Source organism: Episyrphus balteatus, chromosome 4 (assembly GCF_945859705.1).
Source record: "Episyrphus balteatus chromosome 4, idEpiBalt1.1, whole genome shotgun sequence".
NCBI classification, from domain to species: domain Eukaryota; kingdom Metazoa; phylum Arthropoda; class Insecta; order Diptera; family Syrphidae; genus Episyrphus; species Episyrphus balteatus.
In genome coordinates this window covers 75695753-75723194 of record NC_079137.1, presented here as the reverse complement: position 1 = coordinate 75723194, position 27442 = coordinate 75695753, and the positions used below count along the sequence as shown (strand labels likewise).

At 31.3% G+C, this 27442-nt stretch overlaps 5 protein-coding genes, 1 long non-coding RNA gene and 1 other non-coding gene across 7 annotated transcripts in view; 2 read left to right on the top strand and 5 right to left on the bottom strand.

Annotated features, from left to right (window-relative positions):
* The window catches only part of LOC129919669 (BCL2/adenovirus E1B 19 kDa protein-interacting protein 3), a 30487-nt gene extending 25085 nt beyond the window's left edge, over positions 1 to 5402 (bottom strand). Inside the window, exon 1 of the mRNA XM_056000635.1 lies at positions 4627 to 5402. Within this exon, the coding sequence (XP_055856610.1) occupies positions 4627 to 4669 (43 nt within the window). The 5' untranslated portion in view covers positions 4670 to 5402. The remainder of the gene's footprint in view (positions 1 to 4626) is intronic.
* Positions 865 to 2558, bottom strand: LOC129919670 (uncharacterized). Its single transcript, XR_008773100.1, has 2 exons — positions 1253 to 2558; positions 865 to 1185 (listed from the first exon to the last, which is right to left on the bottom strand). It is a non-coding gene; the product is annotated as an uncharacterized LOC129919670 (long non-coding RNA).
* A 1140-nt stretch (positions 5403 to 6542) lies between the features above and the next one.
* LOC129919869 (endoplasmic reticulum-Golgi intermediate compartment protein 3) lies at positions 6543 to 20388 on the top strand. Its single transcript, XM_056000966.1, has 7 exons — positions 6543 to 6964; positions 7030 to 7188; positions 7248 to 7443; positions 7506 to 7665; positions 7743 to 7923; positions 19870 to 20071; positions 20135 to 20388. Exons 1-7 carry the CDS (start codon positions 6877 to 6879, stop codon positions 20268 to 20270), a joined length of 1122 nt encoding a protein of 373 aa, XP_055856941.1. The 5' UTR covers positions 6543 to 6876; the 3' UTR covers positions 20271 to 20388.
* On the bottom strand, positions 13985 to 14811 carry LOC129919871 (reactive oxygen species modulator 1). Its single transcript, XM_056000968.1, has 3 exons — positions 14676 to 14811; positions 14455 to 14614; positions 13985 to 14295 (listed from the first exon to the last, which is right to left on the bottom strand). The coding sequence occupies exons 2-3, from the start codon at positions 14583 to 14585 to the stop codon at positions 14187 to 14189; spliced, it is 240 nt and encodes a 79-aa protein (XP_055856943.1). The 5' UTR covers positions 14586 to 14614; positions 14676 to 14811; the 3' UTR covers positions 13985 to 14186.
* Positions 14925 to 14996, top strand: Trnap-ugg (transfer RNA proline (anticodon UGG)). The gene has a single exon. It is a non-coding gene; the product is annotated as a tRNA-Pro (tRNA).
* Positions 20389 to 20438: 50 nt separating the features above from the next.
* On the bottom strand, positions 20439 to 25794 carry LOC129919866 (U4/U6 small nuclear ribonucleoprotein Prp31). Its single transcript, XM_056000959.1, has 6 exons — positions 25345 to 25794; positions 25083 to 25287; positions 24879 to 25021; positions 24637 to 24821; positions 21044 to 21334; positions 20439 to 20984 (listed from the first exon to the last, which is right to left on the bottom strand). The coding sequence occupies exons 1-6, from the start codon at positions 25694 to 25696 to the stop codon at positions 20649 to 20651; spliced, it is 1512 nt and encodes a 503-aa protein (XP_055856934.1). The 5' UTR covers positions 25697 to 25794; the 3' UTR covers positions 20439 to 20648.
* Positions 25580 to 27442, bottom strand: part of LOC129919864 (uncharacterized) — a 44901-nt gene continuing 43038 nt past the window's right edge. The window contains exon 7 of the mRNA XM_056000950.1: positions 25580 to 25686. The gene's annotated coding sequence lies outside the window, so the exon portion shown is untranslated. The remainder of the gene's footprint in view (positions 25687 to 27442) is intronic.

Genomic DNA, 27442 nt, shown 5'->3' with positions numbered 1-27442 from the left:
AAAAAGAGAAAAGAAATGCAAACGGAGAGGTAAAAAATAGATAAACATAATAAAATAGGTGAGAATGTGGTAGCAGATTACGAAGAATGGCAAGGTTTATTGCAGGTGTAAAGAGATTTACAATAGAGGTTAGATAGAACCTATCCTCTGTATAACAATGAATAACAAACAAAACCCAACAAAATTGGTTATTTCATTTTTTGCAGTTTATAGCAGCTGTTTACATACTGTAGTTGTGTCCAGAGTTCGAATTTTAAGATTGAATAGTTTAAACATAGAAAAAGGTTCAAAAACATCATTTTTCTAAAGAAATATGTAAGACACTCACTTTTTTTATTGTTATCTGTCATCTGTCACCTCTCATCTGTCGCCTGTCATGTCCCCTGTCATATGTCAACTGTCACTTGTTATCTGTCACCTTTCAGTCATGTCACCTTTCAGTCATGTCACCTGTCAGTCATGTCACCTGTCAGTCATGTCCTCTGTCAGTCATGTCACATGTCAGTCATGTCCTCTGTCAGTCATGTCCTCTGTCAGTCATGTCCTCTGTCAGTCATGTCCTCTGTCAGTCATGTCCTCTGTCAGTCATGTCACCTATCAGTCATGTCACCTATCAGTCATGTCACCTGTCAGTCATGTCACTTGTCAGTCATGTCCTCTGTCAGTCATATTCTCTGTCAGTCATGTTCTGTCAGTCATGTCCTCTGTCAATCATGCCATCTGTCACCTGTCATTGGTCACTTGCTATCGGTCATCTGTAACTTGTCATGCCACCTCCCAACTTTTGTTACCTCCCAACTGTTGTCCACTATCACTTCACTTGGTAAAAAAATGTTCCAATAAAAAGAAAAAACAAAGCATGCGTTATAATTCACATTCACTTATTGCAAAAAAGTTTACTTAAGTAATGAAATCGACGAGAAATTTTAGTGTCGATTGACTATAAAAAAGCAAAAAAATATTCTACAAAAAAAAAAAAAAATAGAAAATAGAAAAAATTTCAAGAAAAAATAAGAATTGAACTAAAAAATGAATAATTTGTTGGAGAATGCGTTTTTTAGAAACGTAAGTTTTGAAAATTCATGTTGGTAAACTTTTATAAAATAAAAGAATTTTGTTTTAGTTTGGATTCGGAGCGTGGACCAATCCAAGAAACTGGTTCAGGAGGCAAAATAATTTGGTAAGCTAAATTAGATTAAATTTTGTTATAAATATATTTAATTTTTAAATATTTAAATGGATAGCAAATTACCACACCAGAATTACCACAATTGATTCCAATAGAACTTATTGGCGATGGACCCCATGTCTTCGTAAGTTGAAAAAAAATTTGTCTTTAATCTTGAATTTATTTTCTTTTTTTTTTTCAGCCAAACCTTGGCTTTTTATATGTTCCACAAGAACATGTAATAATGACGAGGAGAACTGCTTTCCAATTGTCCAGAAGACGTGAGAGAAGAAGAGTCCAATTTTCCGTAAGAATGAAATTTAATTTTTAATTTTTATAATATTTTTTTTTTTTATTGACTTATCAAATATTGATTGCTTTGTTTTTTTCTTTTATTTTCAGAAATTCAATTTATTCCTACAGTGGATAAAATTGAAATTTTGGAAAATACAAAAGAGAATAAAGAGATATAAGGATGTGGTGTGGAATTTTGTTTGTAATTTGTTTTATTACATTGTTATTATTTTAACAATGTATTTGATTGTTATATTTAATTAATTTAATTTTGTTTCTATTTTCAGGTTTAATATTTTTTAATAATAAAGATAATTATTTATTTTCCAGCTTTTTTTGGACCTAAAAATTGTTGTTTTATTTTTGCACTTTTAGCTGAATCGATGAGTTGTTGTTTTTTCTGGTTTAGAGGTTTGGTTCAGGATTCTGTTTTACTTTCGGAAAAGGTGAAAATAAATATTAAATAAATAATCTATTTAGATTTAGGGAACCCGGCCGATACTTAATTAGTATGAAAAATGTATGAAAGTTCCCATTAGGAACGATTAAGTATCGGCTGGCAAAGCAAATAGGTAGAGGAAAAAATTATTCTCAGACACCTGCATTCCAACGAGTAGAAATTGGTACTTAAATGGGTTGGCGTGCTGTATTGGTGGAAGAACCGTTGTTTTTCTTTTTAGATTTTAAGGTTTGTTATAGGATTCCGTTTTGGTGTTTTGGCTCTTGGAAAAGGTAAAAATAAATGTTAAAGAAATAATTTATTTAGATTTAGGGAACCCGGCCGATACTTAATTAGTATGAAAAATGTATGAAAGTTCCTATTAGGAACGATTAAGTATCGGCCGATAAATGACACAAAGCAGTATTTAGAGCAAACAACTATTCAGTCAAACCCACCTGCATTTCTAGCTACAATAAAACTTAACCAAGATTGAAAGGTTGTATCAAAATCACAATATTAGATAAAAAATACATGTTGATGGTAAATAAATCCCTTTTTATCTTTTATGATTGCAGAGATAAAATGGAGTGGAAATTGCTACTTAAATGGACGTGCTTTTTTGGTTTAAGAAGGGTTGTTTTTTAGGTTTGTTACAGGTTTCTGTTTTGTCGTTTTGGATCTCGGAAAAGGTTAAAATAAATATTAAATAAATAATTTATTTTGAGTTAAGGGCAGCCGGCCGATACTTAATAAGTTTGAAAATGTATGAAAGTTCTTAACAGGAACGATAAGTATCGCCCGATAAAGCAATAGTTAGAGCAAAAAATTAAACTCTATCTAGAGCGGGGTTCACATTGACCAACTTAACGGACAGACCAGCTGCCATTTGACCTGATCGGATGGTATTTTGATAATGTGAACACTCAACCGACGGCCAACACTATGGTTAAAATACTTCACCAAGTTTTTCAAAATCCGAATTTTGTACAATATTTTCCATTTTATTAGAACAAGTGAATGTCGATAAAGATTTTATTATCGTTGGTGATTTTAATATCGATTGGTTTAGTGTCAGAACTTACAGAAGCAGAATGCATTCTATATGTTTTGAAAATAATTTGTGGGTCATTAATGATCAACCGACCAGAATAACGAGCAGTTCTTCCACACTTAGGTCCAATTTATTCACACTCCATTAAATTTAAAGTCACCATTAAAAAAGGAAAATTTTAAAATTTGTATGCGATTTGACAGTTTTATAATTTTTAATGGAGCCTTTAAAAATAATGGAGAGTGAATAAATTGGACCTTATAGATTATGTGATATCAAATTCAAAGAAAATTATGGCAGGAACTAATTCTAAGCTTTAAAAAACAGACTATTAATAATAAAGACATACATAATTGAAATTTTAAAGACTATGGGCAAAAAGAAACACTATAAATTTATGAGTGCGAATATGATTTTAGACGATTTTGAAATCCTTGGTTCCTTGATATTAAGGGAAATTTTCAATAAATCCATGTTGACGGGCTGTTTTCCAAGTAAATGGATTTAGACGTTGGTAATACAAATCCAAAAATTTGAAAAACTTGTGGAAAAACAATTTAGGAATTATATGGAAAATAATAATTTAACAACAACCGGGTTTTGGAAAGGGTTATTCGTGTGAAACGGCTAAATTTTATGATAGAGAGTTGAAAGAATGAATGGAATGGACAGTAAAAATTTTGTCATTGCAGTTTTCTTGGATTTGAAGAGAGCTTTTGAGACTGTAGACCGCGGGATAAAAGCTCTCCAAATATGGAATCAAAAATAATCAATTGAAATGGTTGGAACACAACGAACCTACATATATGTAAACAATAATGTATTTAGAGCGAATGAAGTTAAAACAAGTGTGCTTCAGGGTTCGGTGTTAGCAGTTTTAAAGTTCTTAATCCATTTTCTGGATATAAAAGTATTTAAAACTCGCTATTATTTTCGATTTTTAAAAGTTGAAAGTAAAGTACATCTGGCAATACTTTTCCTCTGTCATCGTACCATTTCATTTGTTTTGCAACGTCATTCATCGCATCAAATGGAGTGGTTTTGCTTTGCTTTTCTTGGTTTTGGTTGATGATGTTGTTGGCTTTTGGGTGGGATGTAAATGTGGGCAGAAAAATCCATACCAAAATCGCCCTCTTTTTGTTTTCCTTTCTTTCTTTTTCTTCAAAGAAGTTATTTGTTGAACAAAAAAAAGAAAACAAACACATCTTTTTTACTTTCAACCCACCAGAGAATAAACAAAAAGTAATAAGAACGCAGAAAAAAAAGAAAACGAAGAAAAAAACATGCCTACATAAAAAGTATGTTTACTTTTTTTTTGTATCATGTTTATACGCTCTGTGCATAAAAACACAAACTATTATACATACACACGTCATACAATCAAAAAAATCAACAATACCAACATCTTTCCCCTCATGCGTATTTATTATCGAAATTTCGAATCAAAATCGAAAAACCCAAAACAAAAACAAAAACAATTGAGAAAAAAAGTACCTACTTACAAATTTTGGAGAAAAACAAAAACACAAAGGAAATAAATATACGCTTCAATTTTTACCTACCTATAAAATGGGTGGCATGATTTTTCTTTATTTTTCCATACAAAATAAAAATAAATTTTTTTCTTAATAAAAATTACTCACTGATGCATTTTTAAACTTTTAAACTTACCGCCAAGCAAATCTTCACCAGTCTTTGGTGGTGTTGAGGTCATTTTGCCTGATTGAACCTGTTTTCTTTCTTTCACAGAAAAAAATATCTCTTCACTCCTTTTTACTTGTGTGTGATAAAAAAAACGAGTTTTTCTACCTCTTAGTTATAAATACAGTTCGTGTTGACAAAATAAGAAAAAAAAAACTCGTCTATCTGCAACAGCAATTAGTTTTAATTCCTTTTTGCGAGAGAGACTAGAGGAAAAAAACAAATTGCAATCGGAATTTATTCCAATAAAGGGTTACACCGACTGACCAAAAGGGGGCGGGTTGGTGGTGTTGGGGTTTTTTCGATAAAGAGAAATGAAAAACGTAAATAAATATGAAAAATGTGTTGTTTTTGCTTTTGCGTTTTTAATGAAAAATTGCACTTTTTCACACGGTAAATAGGGAGAACAAATTACTGTAAAATAGAGATAACTTTACAGATGTTTTTTTTCCTTCTTTTCTTTGTATTTAAATGTACCGTTTTTTTTATGGAATTTCCAAATGAAATTCAATTCAAAATTGGGTAGTCAATAATTTAATTGAATTTTATTGGTCTTTTTGGGAGAAAATGTACACAAATTTTAACAAAGACAACGAACAAACGGCAACAGGATACTCTTTTTCTTCTTTAACTTTTTTTTTGTTCAAAGCTACTGAACGAGCAGACAAGCGATAAACTCGCGAACAGAATGAAAACTGCGTATATTTTTTGAATTCGTCAACAAAGCAAAAGTAGGCACCTCTCGACTAAGGCAAATAGGTAAATTTTTCCTGTGCGTTTTGTTGTTGGTTTCGCGGCACAAAAGTGGGTGGTTTTTTGTTGTTTCTTTTGAATGTTGGCTGCATTGTGAATCGCTCTTAAGTTAACCGAGTGCCATCTATCTGTGAAAATTTAAGTTGTATATTTGTAAGGCCTTTAACTCACTTTCCAAATAGGCAATACAAGCAGCGACAACAAGAACAAAATGTTTTTACAGCGTTTTTGTATAAAAAAAACATAAGTTAATTAATTTTTATAGCGTTAATATGTTAACAGCCCTATTCTGGCAAACCTCACAATTTATGAGAACCTCACAAGATGAGCCGAATTTGATTTTTTAAGGTTCTCGTGTCATAAAAACTTTCGAATTTGTGATCTGCTCTGAAGGAGGTCACAACTCACATGTTGGATTTTTGCTAGTAATAAGTTTGTGAGAAATAAATTCTCAAAAAATCGAGTTATGATCACCTTGTGAGGTGTTTGTGACTTGTGAGGTTAGCCAGAATATTGGAGTAAAATGAATTTATCAGACTTATAAACTGACGTTTCTTGAATATTTAAAAGGGCTTTGGCCATTGTTTATTTATTATTTGAAAGGTAGACAGGTTATTTTTGTCACAAAAATAGAATGTTATATATAATTTCAGTTAAAAGATAAAATTCATGATATAAAATCAGATCAAAACTAATCAAAAATCCAAAAGAGAATAGGGGTATTCACGATCCGATGCAACTGGTCTTGTATCATTGCAAAAGTGTAAAATCTTTTTTTTTTTTAATTTCGATAATACTTGTATTAAAGAGCTATACAAGCTCTTTCGAAGCCATCTATAAAAATTCAAAGATTCGATAGGGCTTCGGTAAAGCTTCTAAACTATCACAAAATGAGCTTGAAAATTTTCAATTTTTGACTTTTTACAAAAAGTTATACCTTTGCCAAACATGTTTGCACATACCTTACAAAAATGAAGAAGAATTCCTACCAACCTACACTTTCGCCATCTGCTTCTCAAACACTACCAACTGTTCTGACACAACAGACAACAAAAAATCCTTTTTTTTTTGTTCATCTCGCGATAAAACAAAAAAAAAAGAATATTTTTTATTTATTTATCTTGACCAAATCCTAGTTATACACACACATATTTTACACAAATGTAATCCCTTTAAAACACCTGACAATACGATCCAACAAAAAAAAACACGTGCCAATTATAATTATTTTATAATTTTATTCTTGTTTTATCGAAAAAAAAACACGTCGCCACCAAAGACAAAAAATCTAAAGTTTTTTGTTGACATGTCAAATCCACAAAATTGAATAGACAACGAGAAGATTACGACGAGCGAAAAGCCAAATATTTTTTTACTAATTTCTTACAATTTTTATGCTTATTTTTAACTAAAAAAATAGCACTTTTATGTTCAATTTAATGTTTGTGGCACAATAAATTAATAAACATGAGAGTTGCGGATATTTTACGTCGGCTAGACGCTTACCCGCGTACACTTGAAGATTTCAGTGTTAGAACTGTTAGCGGTGCAGCCGGTAAATATTTATAACCTTTTCTATCATTACAGACCTTGTAATTAATTTGTTTTCATGTTTTTTAGTTACAATTATTAGCACAAGCATTGTATTTTTCCTAATATGTTTGGAATTGTATGCGTACCTAACGCCGAATCTCACCGAAGAGCTATTTGTCGATACGACAAGAGGGCACAAACTTCGCATTAATTTAGACTTAACTGTAGCCAATTTAGCGTGCAATTGTAAGTTAGGGATAAAGTTGTTTAATTCGAATGATTGTTTGCAAGTCTTTTTGTTTAAGATCTTTCTCTCGATGCAATGGACTCTTCGGGTGATCAACATTTGAGAGTTGATCATCATGTTTTGAAGCATCGCTTGGATTTGCAAGGCAATCCAATAAGCGAAGCTGAACCAATTAAAGAAATAATCTCAGTTTCCACGTCACCGGTTAATAAGACTTGTGGCAGTTGTTATGGAGCCGAACATAATTCAACTCAGTAGGTTCTACATTATCTTCTTCGTCTTCCGTCGGTCTCTTATCTTAATTGTTTAATTATAGATGCTGTAATACTTGTGACGAAGTTATGGAGGCGTATCGCTTGAAAAAATGGAATGTTCAACTTGATAAGATTGAACAGTGTAAAGATAAATTCAAGAGATCGGACAAGGATGCTTTGAAAGAAGGATGTAGAGTTCAGGGACATTTGGAAGTTAATCGGGTAGGTTTCTGTTTTATTGTAAATTTTTTATCATTAGTGTTTTACCTATTATAAATGTTGTTCTATTTGGTTTTTAGATGGCTGGCAGTTTTCATATTGCACCTGGAAATAGCTTTTCTATTCGACAATTCCATATTCATGATTTTCAACTGACCGATGTTAAACTAACGCATACTATTAATCATTTATCGTTTGGTGATAAAATTGAATTTGCCAATACACATCCACTGGATGGACTTAAGGTCGAGAGTGATGAAGGTAAATTATAAAAATTTAATTGTTGGTTAAGCACTAGATTTTTTCCATTTTTCCAAAGAGAATTAGGACATTTTGCCTAATTTAATTAATAAATTTATGGCCTAGCGACTAACAAACCCTCAACCATTTTTGCAATAGAAAGAATCTCACGAAAGGTGGAATTAATTATGAAAGAACCTTCAATTTATCGCCGAGTCTTAACGAGGGAATCTAAAAATAGCCAAAGATTCCTACGGTACGGTTGGATAATGGCCTCACTGCAACAAAATCTGCCCTCTCGAGATGTCAATAGCACGGTGCGACACTGAAAATACACCCGAGAAATAACATAGTGTAGGCTGTTCGTATGGTCGAATAATGCTTAAAAATATTTTTTTTATATTTTTGGAACCCTCCATTTTTTTTTTTTATTTACGAAAAACCGTTTTTACAGACCTTACGATGTAATCTATCAATATTTCAGTCATTTTTCTAACAACTCTCAATATGTTATATGTTTTTGGAAAAAGGATTTCCAGACCTTTTGAATGATGTATATAAGTCTATTGTTTAAACAAATTAAGTGTAGGTTTTTATCCCACAAATCTTGAAAAAGTGATTTTTTTCCCAATTTTTTCAACTTTACCCATTTTTTTTTGCAAAATAAAACAAACAACAAAATAAAGTAAGGTTATATTCTGAAAGAATATACATTTAGGCACAAATTGGCGTTTTTTTTTATTGAATTTGACCAAAACTGCGGAATCTATGCTATTTTTTCGTAAATAGAAAATGTGGCTTTTCATGATGTGAATTGCAAGGTACACAATAGGGTGTTCATTATTTTAAAATAATAAGAATTTCTATGCTCCTAGAATCTTATATGGTTGGAAATAAACTAAAAAAAATATTTTCCAAGTTTCAAGTCTCTAACTTAATTCTAACCTGTGCCGCCAAGCGGTTGAAGTTTCTTATGGGAATAACATGGGGTTTCTTGGACCTTGTTCGATCAATTTTAAATTCCAGCCAAACCATTCGTTCAAAAAACTTAAAACTTTACAGACTCAAATTTAATAAGTGTAGCTATCACGTGAAAATTTTTCAGAATTTTAATTGTTATAATTTTAGAGATTTAGCTTGGTAAAAAAAGTCATTTTTTCAGACTTTTTCAAAAATCGCTTTTTACACGTTTAATGCCAAAAAATTAAAAAAACATACATTTTTAGTCACAAATAAGCGTAGTATGTATATTTAAAATCTATATTCAATTCAAAGTTATATAATTAAATAGTTTTTTATTTATTTACTACAGTACTTTTTCTTAAACCGGGAACACGTTTTTTGAATATCGATGTGATTTGAGAATGAATACAAAACTAATTTTTTATATAACTATGAACTATATTTGCATTTTAAATATACATGCTATGCTTATTTGTGAATAAAAATGTATGTTTTTTAAATTTTTGGCATTAAACGTGTAAAAAGCGATTTTTGAAAAAGTCTGAAAAAATGACTTTTTTTACCAAGCTAAATCTCTAAAATTATAACAATTAAAAATCTTAAAAATTTTCACATGATAGCTACACTTATTAAATTTGAGTCTGTAAAGTTTTAAATTTTTTGAACGAATGGTTTGGCTGGAATTTAAAATTGATCGAACAAGGTCCAAGAAACCCCATGTTATTCCCATAAGAAACTTCAACCGCTTGGCGGCACAGGTTAGAATTAAGTTAGAGACTTGAAACTTGGAAAATATTTTTTTTAGTTTATTTCCAACCATATAAGATCCTAGGAGCATAGATATTCTTATTATTTTAAAATAATGAACACCCTATTGTGCACCTTGCAATTCACATCATGAAAAGCCACATTTTCTATTTACGAAAAAATAACATAGATTCCGCAGTTTTGGTCAATTTTAATAAAAAAAATACGCCAATTTGTGCCTAAATGTATATTCTTTCAGAATATAACCTTACTTTATTTTTTTGTTAGTTTTATTTTGCAAAAAAAATTGGGTAAAGTTGAAAAAATTGGGAAAAAATCACTTTTTCAAGATTTGTGGGATAAAAACCTACACTTAATTTGTTTAAACAATAGACTTATATACATCATTCAAAAGGTCTGGAAATCCTCTTTCCAAAAACATATAACATATTGAGAGTTGTTAGAAAAATGACTGAAATATTGATAGATTACATCGTAAGGTCTGTAAAAACGGTTTTTCGTAAATTAAAAAAAAAATGGAGGGTTCCAAAAATATAGCAAAAATATTTTTATGCATTATTCGACCATACGAACAGCCTACACTATGTTATTTCTCGGGTGTATTTCTTTTTTTTTATTTTGTAGCACAGTGTAGTCTTTCCGATTTCTCTAGTCCGACAATTTTGTTGTGTTGTAATTTCCTCTCCTGATTTATGTTTTTGTCTACAGGAGTAGTTAAGGGAAAAAATCCCCCTCCCCTCCCGACGAGATAGCGCTATTCATCGCTGGCAGGTCACGTCATCAAAACTTTACATTCCCTCTGATTTTCTAACACTTCATTTTTCAATTTCCTACCTCATATTTTTTCTTATCCATCTACCATATCGATACCTTATCCGCCCTTCTTGCTTCGCAATAGAGATGTACTTTTTCATGACAAACGTAAGAGGCAGTACTCTAGGCTGGGATTTGAACCCAGACGTCTGGCATCATATTCCGTCGGACTAACCATTGCCCCACAGGGTACTTCGTTGAATAGATTATTTGGTAAACTAATTATCGAGCTTTAGTTTTCAGGAAATTAAAGGAATTTTTTGTAATAGAAAGTGAGTAGAGAATCAAATTTGGTCTATCGTGCTAATTCTGTAGCTGGGTTCACACCTTACTTTGTATAAGTGAGGGTGGTCGATACAAGCGAGTGGTTTTAGCACCAATGTGAATCAATCAAAAGTTTTCAATGGATGGAGTTCATTAAGTGCACCGGGGTTCCAAATTAAAGATTGCAGTTGCTTGATTAAATAGAGTTAGCCCAATTTAACTTCTAGAGACTTGAACTTGAAATAAGAAGCAAAATAGTATTTTAAAATATTTTTTATAGTTATTGTGGTGTACATAGAACAAAATTAATAACAACAAAATTTAAAAAAAAAAATAAAAAAAAAAATAAAAAAAAAAAACAATTTAATTTTCAGCTTTAAAAAGAAAAACAAAATGTACTAGAAAATTATATTTCAAATGAATCTATGGATTTATTTACAAAAAAAAAACAGAACAATAATGTATCTAATTTTAATACAATTCAATTATAGGTCGATTTTCAAGTCGCGATTTTCATACAAAATTTTGAATTTTAGCGCCTTCCTTTCAATTAAAAAGGCAGATACCTCTCAATGACTTCAGTTGGATATCTATCTTAAGTCACCTCCATCATTCAATTCCATAACTATCCGATCCATTTTCAGAGATCAATTAACACGATATGCTCTAAGAGGCAATGTTTTTCAAACTTTTTGAGTTCGCGACCCCTTTGATAAGAAAAACTATTTTGGCGACCCCCGCACTATATTGTGTAAGTTATTAAAAAAAACTATACAACATATACAAATTTTGCATTGCAACTAGATGAGTCTACAGATGTTTCTAAGTGTGCTCAGTTTGTGGTATTTTTTCGTTTTGACACAGATGAAACCATTGAAGAAGATATTTTATTTTATAAAGTCTTCCTGGTAACACTACTAGCCAGTGTTTATAAGACATGTATTTTGTAATTTGTCGCTACTACGAATTGGATTGGCCAATATGTGTTTTTTTTTTTTTTTTGTAGTTGTGTTGCCAAAAATTTGACCGAAAAAAGGGGACTAATTGCAATATTGAAACTCAAAATTTATGTGCTTAAAGATCAAAGTAGTGAATGGAAAGTTGACTGACTATTTAAAACTGTATGCAATGAAATGAGTTCACTCTTCTTCTTCTTATTCACACGGAGGTTATAGATTCCCTGGTGTAAGAGAGAAAAGTATTCATAGAAGTTTTAGAATTAAGAGCTGTGATTTTTCATAAAACAAAAAATTCTTTTTTATAAATTTGCAGATTTTTTAAGATTTGACCTTGTCCTATCCTACAAAATGTTGAAACTTTTGAAAGTTAGCAAAAGGTATTATACAAACTTTGCAATTCCGCTAACCAAAATACATATTACAATTAAAAATTCTGCTATATTTTCTAAACATTTTTCAAAAGCGTAACCAGTATGTAAAAAATGCCATAAAAGTAAGCATTATGCTGGATCCCGCATACTTTGTGCCGTACTCTTTTCTTCCTTATAAACTTGTTATATAGAATTTGAAATTGAAGCTTCACCCTTTTCCCTATCCAAAATACAATTTTACTCTCCCAAAACTTTTTGTGTATTCGCTCTTACAAACTTCTATGAAGAGCAAGTAGAATTTCTGGGATATGGTCTATCGAAATATCACTTTTTAATATTTAATGCGAGATTTCATGAAACAAAATAATAATACACACATGTTCATACTTAAGACGTCAAAGTAATGAAATTTCATTTTTTGTTGTTTATTTCTCAATTTTAAGTTTTTAAAATATGCACAAACTTTAAACTATGTATATTGAAATAAAGTGAAGAAAACAAAAAAAATAAAATGCACGACTGGGGTCGCACGAACTTGCTCTTAGAGTTAAAGTTGCTTAAATTTTTAAGACTTTTTATATAGAAATTTGGAAAAAAGATAAAATTCGTTTAAAAAAAAAAAAATAAAATAAAATCTGAAATTAAATTGCCCTCCAAAACAAGTATGCAGTTTTGATTGATATATTAACATGCATTTTTAGAAAAAAATTTTTCAAAATCGTTAGAGCCGTTTTTTAAAAAACTAATTTTTTATAAATAATTTTTTGGAAAAAAAGTTTAAAAATAAAATTGGTATGCCATTTTGTAGAAATCACTAATCAACATCTAAAAACAAAATTTCAAAAAAATTAAATGTCCCGTTTTCGAAAATTTGATTTTTCAAAAAAAAAATTTCAAAATTTTTTTAAAAATCCAAAAACTATTTTTTTCAAAATTTTATTTTTGGCTTATATTAAAATTATATAAATGCTTCTTCACAAAAAGTTTCGTTGAAATCGAATAAGCACTTTCGGAGATAATCGGATTTTAAAAAAACGGTTCTATGGCAGGTACCGTTAATAATGATTTTCAAAAAAAAAATTTTTTATTAGAAGATAGACCTTAACTTTAAACTAACTCTTGAATTTTTTAAACAAAATCGTTAGAGCCGTTTTTGAGATATTTCAATTTTACTAAAATCGGTATATGACAAGTACCGTTATTTTTGGTCCAAAAAAATTAATTCCAAAAACCCCTCTGGAGAGTCGCCAAATAACGCTGCATACCAGGTTTGACATCAATCGGTCCATCCGTTTAGGCTCTAGTTCCTTATACAGACAGACAGACTGACAGACAGACAGACGGACTTCCGGGACCCACTTTTTTGGCATTGTCTACCATCGTAATGTCATGGAAAAATGTTATCTCAACTTTTTTTTTGTACGAATGCATAACTTGATATATAGTACCTATATCGCAAGTAAAAATAGATAACTTAATAATAATAAAAAAAAAAATAAACAAAACAAAAGTTTCATCAGACGTTCGCATTTGACGTTTCACAAATACAAAAAGAAACCCAAACTTCAGAATCAAAAAAAGTATCCAACTCTGATCGTTTGGCATTCCGGATCGGACAGTTCTAAGAATTCCCAAACGAAAACGCTATAACTTTCCTTTAATCATCAATTTAAGGACATCAAACGGTCTCTAGATTTCGAAATGGTCAACACGATGCCTAAAAGCTCTTCCACAATGATTATATCGATTCCATTTATAAGAACCCTTTTCCGTTCCATTGAAGAATATCTTTTTGGCTTTTGTAAAGTAACCATAAAATTAACTGTTTCCTTTGTTCGATCTTTTCGTTTCTTGGACATCCAAAATGTTCACTCACATTCTTTCAATCATTTCTTCAAGCTCTGAACTTCGACTTCCATTCCAACAATAAAATTCAAACAAATATAACTTTTCTAACTCCTACTTAAACTTTTATTAGCTTCAAATAAAAAATCCTAAATAATTATAAGTGGGAGAAAAAATCAAAGTCCAAAATAAAGCCGCACTAGGTACATAGTAATATAATTCTTCTTAGTTTCTCTTACATCTTCTGATTTAAGTGTGTTTCTCAAAATATAACAACATTTCTCGAATAAGAAATAACTCGCTAGCATCGAATTCCAGTTCCGATTGCCATAAACGTACCAAAAGTACCACCACCTTGCAACATTACTTTGCCAACATTATTGATTAGTTCTCGTCCACGGAGACCATATCTAAAAAATATAAAATAAATAAATTCAATGTGTCAAGAGATAAGAATCCAATTGCAATTAATTTCTTATGTTTACCCCATGCCGGGTAAATGTTACATAATTAAAACACGCAAAATGATACAGATTCGTCATTTGCAAAGTATTTACTTCTATAATTACCTCAATGCAGAGAAGCCACCAAATAATGCTCCACTGGCCATGCCAACACAAAATCCAATTGTAAATCCAGTCTTCATTTTATCAAAACATGATGGACCTTGATGGCCATAAACTCCACTTGGCATTGGCATTTTGTCGTTTGAATTTAATAAACAATTACCTACAAATAGAATTAAATGATTATTGTTATCGAATTGATGTATATTTAATAGAAAACACACCGTTTTACAAAAGAAAACAATTGGAATTTTGTATTTATAAAATTCCACGAACTTGCTTGCAATCACAAATGGATTCGATGTAATTTTTTTCTTTCCACGAAAATTTTTACATTTGACAGCTCAAAAAAAAATGTGACAGATGACAGTTTAGTATGTCTTTTATTCGATTTGATGGCCATCTGGATGTAGAATATATGAACTAATTGGGTATTGTTGATTTGTTGGAATTTGGGTGGATGAAATGCAAGCGGCTCAATGGTCTAGGGGTATGATTCTCGCTTTGGGTGCGAGAGGTCCCGGGTTCAAATCCCGGTTGAGCCCAATTTTTTTTTTTATTTTTATTTTTTTTTATTAATGAATTTAAATTGTAAAGAGAAGCAAACAATTTTCTTTCAATATCGAAGGCACAGCTATTCCATTGAAACAAAATTATAAAGTAGTAAAGGAGTATCATTGGACGAGAAACTTAAAGCTAACAAACATACTAGACAAGGAATTTTGAAAGGAAAGGCATCTGCAGCCCTTCTTAAACGCTTACGGCCAATTTCTTCACATGAGTACTAAGCGAGCTTAGTACCCGGTCTAGCTAGACCAGGTCCTAGCACTGGTACTCGGTCCTAACGAAAAGTTAGTACCTGAGCATTTCTTCACATTTATAGGACCTGATCTAAGTTCACAACGCGGTCCTAAGAATTTAATCGTATAAAACTGGTCTAACTGTCATTTTGACAATATTTTGATGTTTGAAATTATTTTATTTTGAAATTTCAACAAATAAAAGAAAACAAATAGACATAAAACGTTAAATTAATGGTATCACTGATTTTCTCATTAAAAAAATTATAATAAATTTTAAGAAGACCCAACAAAAAAATGAAATTTAAGTTCAATCAAGAAGTTTCACAATCAAAAATAGAATGTTATGATCTAAATAAAATTGGCAAATGACGAGGGATTTCTTTAATAATCTGGGCTGGCAAAGGATGAACCACCAGTCCACCAACATTAAGAAATAACATAAACAGTGTAACAGATGTGTAAATCAACATATTTCAATAAAAATAACAGTTTTTTAAGGCGCATTTTTTTTTTTTTTTTTTGTGTTTCTCATAGAAGTCATCGGTGCAAGTCGCATTATTTTAACATTACTTGTAGACGAGCTTGCACATAGCCTTCAAAAAAATTTGTTAATGGAACGAACATATTAGTTTGTGTTCGAAACAAGAACATTGATGTCGAACATCCATCTGTGATACTGTGGTTCAAAACTTGTTCCACCCAAAAAAATGGAGTCGAAAGATCATACTTTGAGTAGTCGTAGGCTACTATTTTCCAAGTCTAAGTATAACCTTAATCGTAAATGGTTTCAGCATTGTCGGGCGTCTAGAAATGTAAATGCAGAGTGCCTACGCAAAGATCATCTTTTTTGACTTAGTTTTCACTTTTAGAAAGTTCAATATACATTTTTGTTACTTTTTCATCCAGAAGTATTCTTTTCTTCATTCTTCGCGTTCTAGGATTGCATTTCTCATTTCAGGTGTTTTTGGTGAATTTTAAAAAATCATTAATTTCACTAAAATCAACATAAAAAGCCGGAAATAACACCCAAGAAATTAAAAAATCTGTAAGATATTTCTTAAAAAGCATGAAATTCATTGCTTTGTTTCAAGTACTAACCGCTAGACTACCGATTTCGAGGTCCTAACAAATACCGAGTCCTAACTAATACTCGGTACCAATTTGACAGTACTAAGGCTTAGGACTTTTGTGAAGAAATCACTTGGTACCGATTTGAGTACTAACGATTGGTATAATAACGGTACCATCCGATTTTGAGGAGCTAGCTAGGACCTAGTCCTAACTAGTACTCGGTCCTAAATTGACAGTTTTAGGACCTAGTACTTGGGTGAAGAAATGAGTTGATACCGATTTGAGTACTAACTTTAGGACTAGGACCGGTACTAGCGCTAGGACTCTGTGAAGAAATCGGCCGTTATTTAATTCATCTGAAATAATGACACTAAATTATACTGGTCTGCATGGAAATCCACCTTTTAATGTGAGGTGTTAAGAATCCGATGTCAAAATTGGCCTACCACTTCACGTTTTTTATTCCCGTTAGAAAATCTCGAAAACCCAATTTTTTGCTGTTTTCGAAACAATATTTTGGGGTAATGTTTTCAACTAAACTTGTCACGGTTTATGAAAGAACTTGTTTTTTTTTTTTCTTTCAAATTCAGTTTCAATCTTCTCAATATCTCTTTTCTTCTCCGAGATATTTAAATTTAAGTATGTTAAGTAGGTTTGGCATATCTTACCATAAAGAAACTGATTACACTGGTCGGCAAAAAACAAAAAAAAAGTCGGGAGCAAAAACTCTGTAAGTTGATTTTGATTAACTTGAATGTGCAGAATTCAAAACTGTTTACAGATTCATTTCATCACGTCTAGTTTTTGAGCTCTGCTCATCACTATTTTCGCTATAAGGTCCCAAAAAACTTATTTTAAATGAAACATTTTTTGACATTTGATTTAAAATATATATTTTTAGGTAATATTTTACTTTTTTTTCATCCAAATCAGGAGTCGAAAACTTGAATTGACTTAAAATCTGTTTCAAAAAACAATAAGTTACCTTAACCACCAAGATTTTCAGATATCATACATTTCTATATCAAATAACTTTTAGAGCCAATTTTTCAATCTTCTAATAAATGGTCAGTTAACTGTTCGACGAATAAAGTTATTAGACTCATAAACAATCAGATAAAAACATTGAATTTTTCAATCGAGAATAATTTATTCTACAGAATAACAAAAAAAAATTGTCAAATTCAAAAATATTTAAAATTAAACGTCATTTTTATTCAAGATTGTTTTTGTTTTCTTGTGTTCCACTGTATTTTTTTTTAAATTCTTTCAAAACAGCTTTGACAACTGACACAATATTTTTTTTGAGATTATTCCTTAGAATAATTTTTATTCGTCTCTGAAAGAAGCAGATAGTTTTATTTTAAGGAATAAGCTACATCTGCTGGTTGAAAAATTGATTTTTTCTCTATCCTTAGGAATAAGTACTAACTGACTGTTTAACTGACTATTGAAAAATTGGCCCTTAGAAAAATATTATTTTGAAAAAAAAATTTAAATATTTAAGACGATAAAATATGGCTTTTGGAGATTGCATAAGTAGTTTTGCAGAAAAAATTTTTACGGTAATGAAATTCAACGTCAAAAGTACCAAAAAACGCGTTTTTGACCTGTTTATATTAAAATATTTCGAAAACGTGCCAGTGAAATTTGGATTTTGTATTCGGAATCAGCACACAAAAATCCTTTAGAAAAGTATGGTTTGGTTCAAGCTCTATTTTCGTTGCCGACCAGTGTTATTAAAAAATCATATTTCTTTCTCCCAAGAACAAAAGTATACTTTTCTAATGGATTTTAGTATGCTGATTCTGAATTTTAAAAAATTTCGATCAGCTCTGGCCTTTGAGATATAGTAGTTTTTTTGAGATTTTCTAAAGAAAAACTTAATTTTGTGATCCTCTTACGCGTATATCTCAAAATCCTGACGTGCTAGAATTTTTTTGATTTCGGATTCGAACTCAGCACATTAAAAACCGTAAAAAAAAGTATACTTTTGTTCCTAGGAGAAACAAATCTGAAGCTTTACTAGGTTTATCACAAATAACATATTTCTTAATAGCAAAATGCATAGTATATAAAATTACAAAACACGTACAAATTTGTTTTAATGTATTTTATTATAGTTTTCTTTACATATTCGACTTTTTAAATATAACGGGCCTTGAGATTTTACATTTCCCTTAATTAAGATGTTTTTATTCATGTGGGATTTACTAAAAACTGCAGGATTTCAATATTTTCGATTTTTTTGTGAATTATTATCTTAAAATGTGTGTAAACTTTGATTAATCAATACAAATTTGGTCTCATATGATAGATCATGTTATGAGAAATAATTCCTCCGAATTTGAGCTGAATACGAATAATACTTTTATACAAGGTCAACCGAATCTAAAAAAGGTTATTTTCTAGAAACTTCTCATATTTTCAAAAATCATTTAAAAAAAATGGTACGTGCTAGAATTTTTCTGAAACCAGACTTAGATTCAGGAAAGTCAAATCTTTCACATTTTCAAAAAAATATTTGAAGGAGAAAAAAAAGATAAACTTTGCAGACCCTGAAGACATCAATCTTGACAATGGGATGAATAGAAAACAAAAAATTTAACAGGAAAGTCTCCAAAACATAGCCGTTTAAAAAGCTTATCAGCCCTATTCTGCTATTCGATTCACGTGGATCGAAAAATTTATCTTGAGTTCTATTCATCGCATCGTCAAGATTGATATCTTCATGGGGTCTATTATCAACGATACTGAAGTAAACGATAGTCACGACAAAGAGCGATTATGTAAAACGAGAAAGTCGTTTGGCCAAACTAAACTGAAAAAAATATTTTTTTTAGACTCACATGAATTCTACCAGCAAACGCAATAATATTGTGACAGCTGAACGAAAACGAAAGTTAAACGATAGGTAAATGGCAGTCGTAAAGATTAACGAATATCGTTGAAGTAAAACGATTATCGTAATACGTAGTCGCATTTCAACGAAAACGAAGTAGTTTTAACGATAATCGTTTTACAAAATAGGGCCCCAGGGTTAGGGGAAATGACATAGCATCAATCAGAATGGAATTTTGTGTTAATTTAGCCAAATCACATTAATTGGAAAACTCGCGATATTTAACCCGTCGGAAACCATATAAAGCCGCGATTTAAAGCTACCAGACTTTTGAATTCGTTATTAGAATGCATAAGGCTATAAAACTGCATACTCACATTTTGGTTATACCTCCACTCCCAAAATCTGCTGTAGGCTCTTAGACTACTAGTTTTAAGTATTAATTTCTACGAATGTGAAATTTATGTGTTAATATTGAGCAAACACTTGTCTTACTAATTTATTTTGTATGTTATTTGAGAATTAATATCTATATATGTTTTATCTCCTGAATATTATACAAAAATATTATACCAGACCAATTCTAAGTCGGTAATTTTATTAACTTAGAATTTTTGTACAAAATGAAAAATTCTTATTTTTTTTTGTTTTGTTATTTAAGCCTTACTAAAATTTATTCATTCATTCATTTATTTTTTTCAGCAACGAAAAGTGAAATGTACAATTATTATTTAAAAATCGTTCCAACTATGTATGTGAAATTGAATCAAACATCCATCCATACAAATCAATTTTCGGTTACTCGGTACAGGAAAGACCTAACCGATAAGGAACGTGGAATGCCTGGTATATTCTTTTCCTATGAACTCTCTCCACTTATGGTTAAATATGAAGAAAAATCACGGTAATTTTGTTTGGTTTTCTTAATTTTGAACTTTTGAACTGATAAAAATTTATTTTTTTACAGATCCTTTGGTCATTTTGCAACAAATTGTTGTTCAATTATTGGTGGAGTATTTACTGTTGCTGGTATAATAGCTGTCTTCCTTAATAATTCACTCGAGGTGATAAAAAGAAAATTTGAAATTGGTAAATTAAGTTAACAAACAAAAAGAAGATGAAGAGAAAAGTCTGTTCTATTGCTCGCGTGCCTCATTCCATGATTAGAATTAGAATTTCAGCTCAAAGACAAAAAATACAAACAAAAAAAAAACGACAAAAGAGAAGACAAATAGAAGACAAATGGGAAAGAAAAGAGAGAGTATTTATTAAAAAAAAAAAAATATTGAAGAAAAACGAAAAATCTCAAAGTTAAAAATATGTAATGTAAAGTGTATTTTTCTTGTTTTTTATAATTTTTTTATTTAAATTTTATTTGCGAGTCTGTGGCTTTTTTTTACATAAACAAAATGCGTAATTGTGTAATTTCTTTTTAGAAGAAAATTAAAAATTTTAAAAATAAATTAAAAACGATATTTTATTTAAGTTGTTCTTTTGCCAACAGATAAGAATCCAGAAGTATTTGAGAAATATTTAGCATTCATTTCAGAGATTGATCTTTCAGCTGCTTGTGGATTTACAATCTCAAGACCTTGCAGAGGAGTGAAAGCAACACTTGAAGCAGTACCGGAAATTTGTCGTTTGACTGTAGTACTGCCTCCGTAGACTTGTTGTTTTTGCAGGTTCTTTTGGAGAGTTTTGCTAATTCGTACTTTGGTTTTTTCATCAACTTGGGGTAGACGAATTCGGCCAGTTCCAGTTTTGCCAATTGTACCACGGGTGTAGCCTAAATCACCTTGGTAAGCGTCTTCTTCGATCTAATAGAGAAATATTTATAAAATTGATTTTTATTGAATTCATTATAATTTAAACTTACATCACCGAAATTCATTCGATTTGCATGTTTTCTAAATTCAGTCAGAGCATAGCGTTCCTTCATTTTTCGCACTCGTTTACCACCACGTTTCTTTTTGCTACCTTCAATCGGCTTGGGTAGGGGTTTGATGAATTTTACTGGCGGTGGTTCTTGAAGTTTGTCGAGTTTCTTTTCGATGTCTTCTTTGAATCGAAGACCGATTTCTCCATGAACCGATTCGTGACAAGCATCAACACGGGCTGCGAGGACGCTTTTGGCAGCAACTAATCGGGCTGCTTTGCGCCGAACGTCCTGAGAATGAAGAATTTATAAAATTTGTAATGAAAGGGGTTTGTTAATGCAAATTTTTTTAAGGGTAGAAATAAGATTCTTCCTATGGTGTAAATATTAAAGTAGAGATTAAAAAAATATATTTTTTTTTATAAATAAATTCAACAATTTTTTAATGACGAAAATTTCACAAATAAAACCCTCTTTATAACTTAGACACAATGCTAGTATAGATACATATCTACGCTGAACCCTAGAAGGCCGAGACCCTGAGCAGCAAGCGGCTGAAATGCAATCTTGGTATTGAACTAACACTTACATTTTTGAACCTGCTATATAGGACGATTCGTCTGTGCGTCCATCTGTACATGAAGCTGCAGATTAAACGATTTGACAGATTTTTTTGAAATTTCCAACGTTGTTTTTTTTTTTGTTTTTTAATATCTCCCATACAAATTTTCAATCTATTGCAGTGTTTTCAATCATTGTGTGCGAAAAAGAGGAACGAAATTTTTCGTTTACGATTTTATTGCATCATTTTTGTTTGGGATTTCCCGTTTCGCATCAGCAGCGTAAAAGGCTTTTTAATAAAGAATATTCCCCACAATTTGAAAAAAAAAGTTAAATAGTGTCTTAGTAGACAAAAATCTAGTGAATACGACTGTAAGGGTTATTGTTATCACTGAAGTGCATCATTCTAACATACTTAAGCAAGAATAATGTTTATTTATGTTTATTGACATTGGATAAACAACATTAACGTAAAAAATAATAGAATATTTCTCCTAAAAAAAGAAAATTCAATTTGATTGAGACTTTTCTTGAAATAAAAATTATATTTTAAAAACAATGTTTATCAAAATCGAAGAATATTTTAGTTACAGTATTCTATTTTCTATTACCTTCATGTTACCCAATTAAAACCATTTTTGCTTAAAAGCGGAAACAAAAATTTTCAATGATGCATTTCAATGACAGCTATAACTGACAAAAATTGGCACCGACAGGAATCGAAACTAGGACTCCAGCGTGAGAGTCGCGAACTCATCGGATTTTTAAAATTAGTAATGTTGCCGCTAAGAAAACGGGGCACCTTTTCGCTCGAAATTGCCGCTCATAAGACTGTGATAAATGAACGGGAAAGGGGCAGTTGAGATTTACTGATCTATGCGACATTCTTCCCTAGATTTTATAAAGTACATTATGTATATGATATAAATTCACACAGGTGTCGTCAGTAAAAGGTTGTTTGGTAAAGGATTATATTGACATCTTTAATTTTCATTTATTTAGGTCTCGTTATTCAAAGAAAGGAAGTGAAGAAAATTTTCTTTCGCCGAGAGAGTGCAACTTGCAATTATACAAAGGTGGGAAAAATAGTCTTAAATCGTAAAGAGAGGGTACCAAGATAAATAGAATTAATTATACCTTATCTTCAAAGTGGAAAGGAACTCTATTTAGATATTCATAAATTTGCGGTAAATTCACTTTATGGTTAGGTAAATTTAGGTAAATTTCCTAGCATTTGGAAACAAGCGTTTATTACTCCTTTTATTAAAAAAGGAGATAAATCCAATATAGTCAATTACAGACCCATATCTAAGCTGTCTTGTATTCCAAAGCTTTTTGAGCAAGTTGTTTGCGATAGCTTGGCGTTCCACTGTAAAAGAATTATATGAAGTTCAGAGACGCTCTCTCAAAATCGTTCATCGCAAAATCAGGTGTTTCGCAAGGAAGTCATTTAGGACCTCTTCTTTTTATTCTAGCTATAAATGATGCCCCATTATGTATTCAACATAGCGAAATTCTCATTTTTGCAGATGACATGAAAATTTATAAAAGTATCAAATCGGTTAATGATCGGAGGCTTCTGCAAGAGGACATTAATCATTTTTCTATATGGTTTAGTAAGAATAGCTTACGTGTTCCTAGTTTGTATGAATATAAAATATCCCAACACACATTACAGCGTGTTCAGAGCTTTAAAGACCTAGGGGTTAATTTTAGTTATAATCTTGATTTTTCCAACCATATCAACGTCATAGTGAATAAGGCCTTCTCTATGCTAGGTTTTGTGAAGCGTTGGTCAAAAGAATTTCAAGATCCTTATGTGACTCTTTCCCTATACAATTGTTTAGTACGCCCCCACCTTAAGTACGCATCGCAAGTCTGGACTCCTTTTTACGATACCCATAATGTAAGACTGGAATCAGTACAATGTAATTTAATTCGTTTCGCTTTAAAAGGACTGCCATGGTCTGATCCTTATAATCTTCCTCCTTATGAACATCGGATTAATCTCCTTCAGATTCAAACTTTGGCTCAAAGGAGGGTTAACAATGACATAATCTTCATTCACCAGTTAATCACAGGCGTAATTGATGCACCAAATTTACTTAATTCTGTTAGTTTTAACTATAGAGGGGGTGCTTATAGCCTCCGATGCTTGGACTTAATGAATATTCCACCACACCGAACAAATTATGGCTTGCTTGAACCTTTTACACGCATGTGCAAACTTTTAAATTTAAATTCAAACCTTTTTGATTTAAACTTTAATAAAAATAGATTAAAAACTGTCTTAAAAACCAGTGTAACACGCTCATAAATGTTTGTGTTTATTTTCATGTCTTTTTTTGTTTGTATTTCTTTAATGTATGTTTCATTTAATATTGAATTCAATGTTTTTTTCTTAGTGTACGTTTTTTGTAGTTATTATTTGCTTACTAACTGCTAACACTGCACTAAGTGATGAGCCGGATAACACAGTTTTGTGTTGGCCAATGGTCGCAAGACGGTACTTGCTATAAGCGCTCTTCGGCTATGAAAAAATGATAAAAAGGTATAACCACTGGAGAAAAGGTATATTAGAGTGATGGAAGAATAAGAAACAGAAAGGAAGATAATTAACCAGCTGATTGTTTACACCCTAATAGAGGAGAAAGATTACGTAACCTCAAGCATCCTACTATCTTGTAAAGAAGGCTTATGGAAGCTGCTTCAAATATGATATTATCATTAGCTCAAAGGGCAACGACCAACCATCTGCTTTAAGGAAAAAAAATTCGCTAAAGGCCCAACCGACAAGGAGTTAAAAGCGATACCCAGACCTAAGTCGCACAAGCGTGCTGGTAGGGATGGACTACTGTTTGAGACAGCGAGCGAATGAAAGCTTAGGGACGTGAATCGCATTTATACATATATTGTTACGTTACACATATCCGTAAACAGTTAACTAAGTTAGAAATTTATGGCACCATAGATGACGGTTGAAAAGCTTAAAAAAATGAAATTTATATAAAAGTATATTGTTTTATACTAACCGGTGGATTGTCCTGAACAATTTGTGAATAATAAATGTATCCAGTGTGTGGTAACATTTGTGTCTTTGAGAATCCTGAGAGTGTTTTCTTCTCCGACCCAAGAACTTGTACATTACAAGCCGGCATTTTGGAGAGTTTAGTAAGTCCACCAGCAATTCCAAGAATTTTAGCAGCAGTTGATGCACCTAACAAAAATAAAGATGTTTTAATGTAATAATAAAAAATACTACCAAAATCCTCACCAATAATCATAGACAAGTTGGGTGCAATAAATGTCATGCGACTTTCGACATATTCATAGATCTTCGATTTATAGTTGTTGAGTTGAAATGCCATCTCACAAGCTTCATCAATTTGTGCCTTTTCCGCTGGAGTTAAATTTGTTCTGAAAATTCAACATAAATCAAAGGAACCTGTTGAAAGAACTAAATTAAGGAATAACTTACCCTTGCGTAGTTGAAGCTGTAACTGAGACAATCATAATAGTTGCTTGAGTCAATATAGCTTGAAGTTTTTCATTATTTTTAACTTGATCAAGTTCATTGCCAAGTTCTCTCACAGCCAACAAATATTCCATTTCACCAACAATCAAAGAATCTAATTCAGGGAATCTTTTCTGATATTTGTCTTTGGTGAATTTATGAATAATAGCTAAAAAAGAAATTAAGTGTGTCATTGACCAAACTAATTGGAAACTTGCTCGCTTACATATTTCATTATCAATTTCAACAGCAATTGCATTTGCTTCAACAATTAGCCGATATTCTGGATCAGATTCAACATTTCCAATCATCTCGGCAGCAGATCTTTGTCTCGATGCATAATCTTCAATTTGTTTTAGGATAGTCTGTAGTCTTTCGGAATCACGAAGTTTGCATAATTCACGAACTGATTGAACTTTAACATCGACTTCCATAAGATTTATCGAAGGTTTTAGGAATTTTTCAGATAATTCAGCTGTAGCCTCATCATCTTCATCCATTTCTTCTTTGATAGTGTCATTTAGATCTTCGTTATCATTTTCTTCTAAATCAGCTAAAAGTTCATCGGCTAGAGACATTTTTATTGAAGATTATTGGAGTTTTTTTTTTTGTTTTTAAAATGAAATATTTTTTTCTTTAATCGTTTACAAGACGGGCATGAAAACAAATTTTTTGTGATAAATGTCAAAAATGACAGGAGGGTTTTTTTGTTGACATCATAAAGTGACAGAAGTTGGTAGTTCTACTATTCAACACCAGGGAACCGAAATAGAAAAACAACATCCGGTTGATGAAAGTTTAAGGGGGCGAACACACTAGAAAGGTAGATCATAAACAAAAAATACCAAGACTGGAAACTCGGCGGTCAACTGACGTTTGCCTACAAGCTGCGAGGTGTGGTGAATGTCGTGAACCTATCGTTGTGTTCGTGTCCGATGTGTGGTGAATGTCGTGAATCTATAAATGTGTGCGTGTTAACGTCATTTACCAACGTGGTGGCTTTCACATATATTCACAGACAACACTGTACACAAAAGGGTTTTGGGGGGAAAGACGTACGAAATTTTCCAGTCTTGGTATTTTTTGTTTATGAGGTAGATTGTAACGGTGTTGGAGGTGAAAATAGTCGAGAAAAATTGTGAATTGGAACGAGTCGGGGAAAGTGGCCTAAAATGGCACCCCAAGGTAAAATGGCCCCCTTGCTGTAAATCGTAGAATTGAACATAATTAGAAGGTTTCATGAATGCGATTCTATAGTTTATCTGGCAAAACCGACATATACGAAACTGTAGCAACTTTAAGCAATTATTTTCAATTTGACAGGTACAACTGTATCTAGCCACCTCAAAAAGTACACTCCTTAAAATTTCGTGAAATTTTTTTGCGAAAAAAGTATATAAAACATTGTATATTGGAAAAAGAAGTTATGGGCATGAAGTATTTCTTATTAATTTACTGAAATGAGTTGGCTTAGAACGATTTTTCGGTATAAAACTTAAATTCAAAAAAAACCTAAAATGGACAAAATGGCCTACTTAGTACTCGGATAAAATGGCATACTTACACTTTCACATTTTCATTTTTTTTATAGTTAAAATGGTTGCTTAAATATAAACGATCTACAGAGAGGCAGTCCTGGACTGAGGAAAGCCCTTGAATCCGTCCAAAATCTGGAAAAAAAAAAAATATCCAAAACATTCAAAATTGCAAAAACTACAGTAAGAATGGAAAAGGAGCCCTTTGACTCTATTTTGCATTTAAAATCACTACATGTTTGGACAGTATGTGCAATTTTCCCGGGTAAATTTGATCAGTGAAATTTGAAAATTAAAAAATTTAAATACTTTTAGGAATTTTTTTAACTCGCAAAGCAAAAAAATGTGATAGCAATATATTGAACTTTGAAAAGTGTATAGCATTTAGTATAACGTTACTTTTTTTTCGAGGTATGGGACATTTTCCTTAAAATTTTTTTATTGTTCTTCCGGCTCGAAAACTTACAAAATAATGCTGAAAGCATAAAATTTTTGTTTGAAAAATAATTTGTAAACTCATTTTTTAAAACCAAATGCGTTATCGAGAACATTTTTTTGACTTTTGTGCTTTTGCAAAAGTAAAATTTATACTGATATACGAAGATCGAAATAAATTTTAGGTCCCATACAAATTTTTGAAAAAAATTATCCGAACTAAAATTTATTTGAGCATCTTAAGCCTTGTACGCAACTGAATCGAAGAAGGCCCTACTAACAATTTTGCTTCTATAATGCTTTACAGAAGCAACAATTGCATCTGTAAAGCTTTATAGAACCAAAATTGTTTGT

Coding starts and splice junctions, on each gene's coding strand:
- LOC129919869 (XM_056000966.1), top strand. CDS start 6,877: ATGAGAGTTGCGGATATTTTACGTCGGCTAGACGCTTACCCGCGTACA. Junction 6,965..7,029: donor AACTGTTAGCGGTGCAGCCG/GTAAATATTTAT, acceptor CATGTTTTTTAG/TTACAATTATTAGCACAAGC. Junction 7,924..19,869: donor TAAGGTCGAGAGTGATGAAG/GTAAATTATAAA, acceptor TATTTTTTTCAG/CAACGAAAAGTGAAATGTAC.
- LOC129919871 (XM_056000968.1), bottom strand. CDS start 14,585: ATGCCAATGCCAAGTGGAGTTTATGGCCATCAAGGTCCATCATGTTTT. Junction 14,296..14,454: donor GGTGGCTTCTCTGCATTGAG/GTAATTATAGAA, acceptor TATATTTTTTAG/ATATGGTCTCCGTGGACGAG.
- LOC129919866 (XM_056000959.1), bottom strand. CDS start 25,696: ATGTCTCTAGCCGATGAACTTTTAGCTGATTTAGAAGAAAATGATAAC. Junction 24,822..24,878: donor CAACTTGTCTATGATTATTG/GTGAGGATTTTG, acceptor TATTTTTGTTAG/GTGCATCAACTGCTGCTAAA. Junction 20,985..21,043: donor ATCGAATGAATTTCGGTGAT/GTAAGTTTAAAT, acceptor TTTCTCTATTAG/ATCGAAGAAGACGCTTACCA.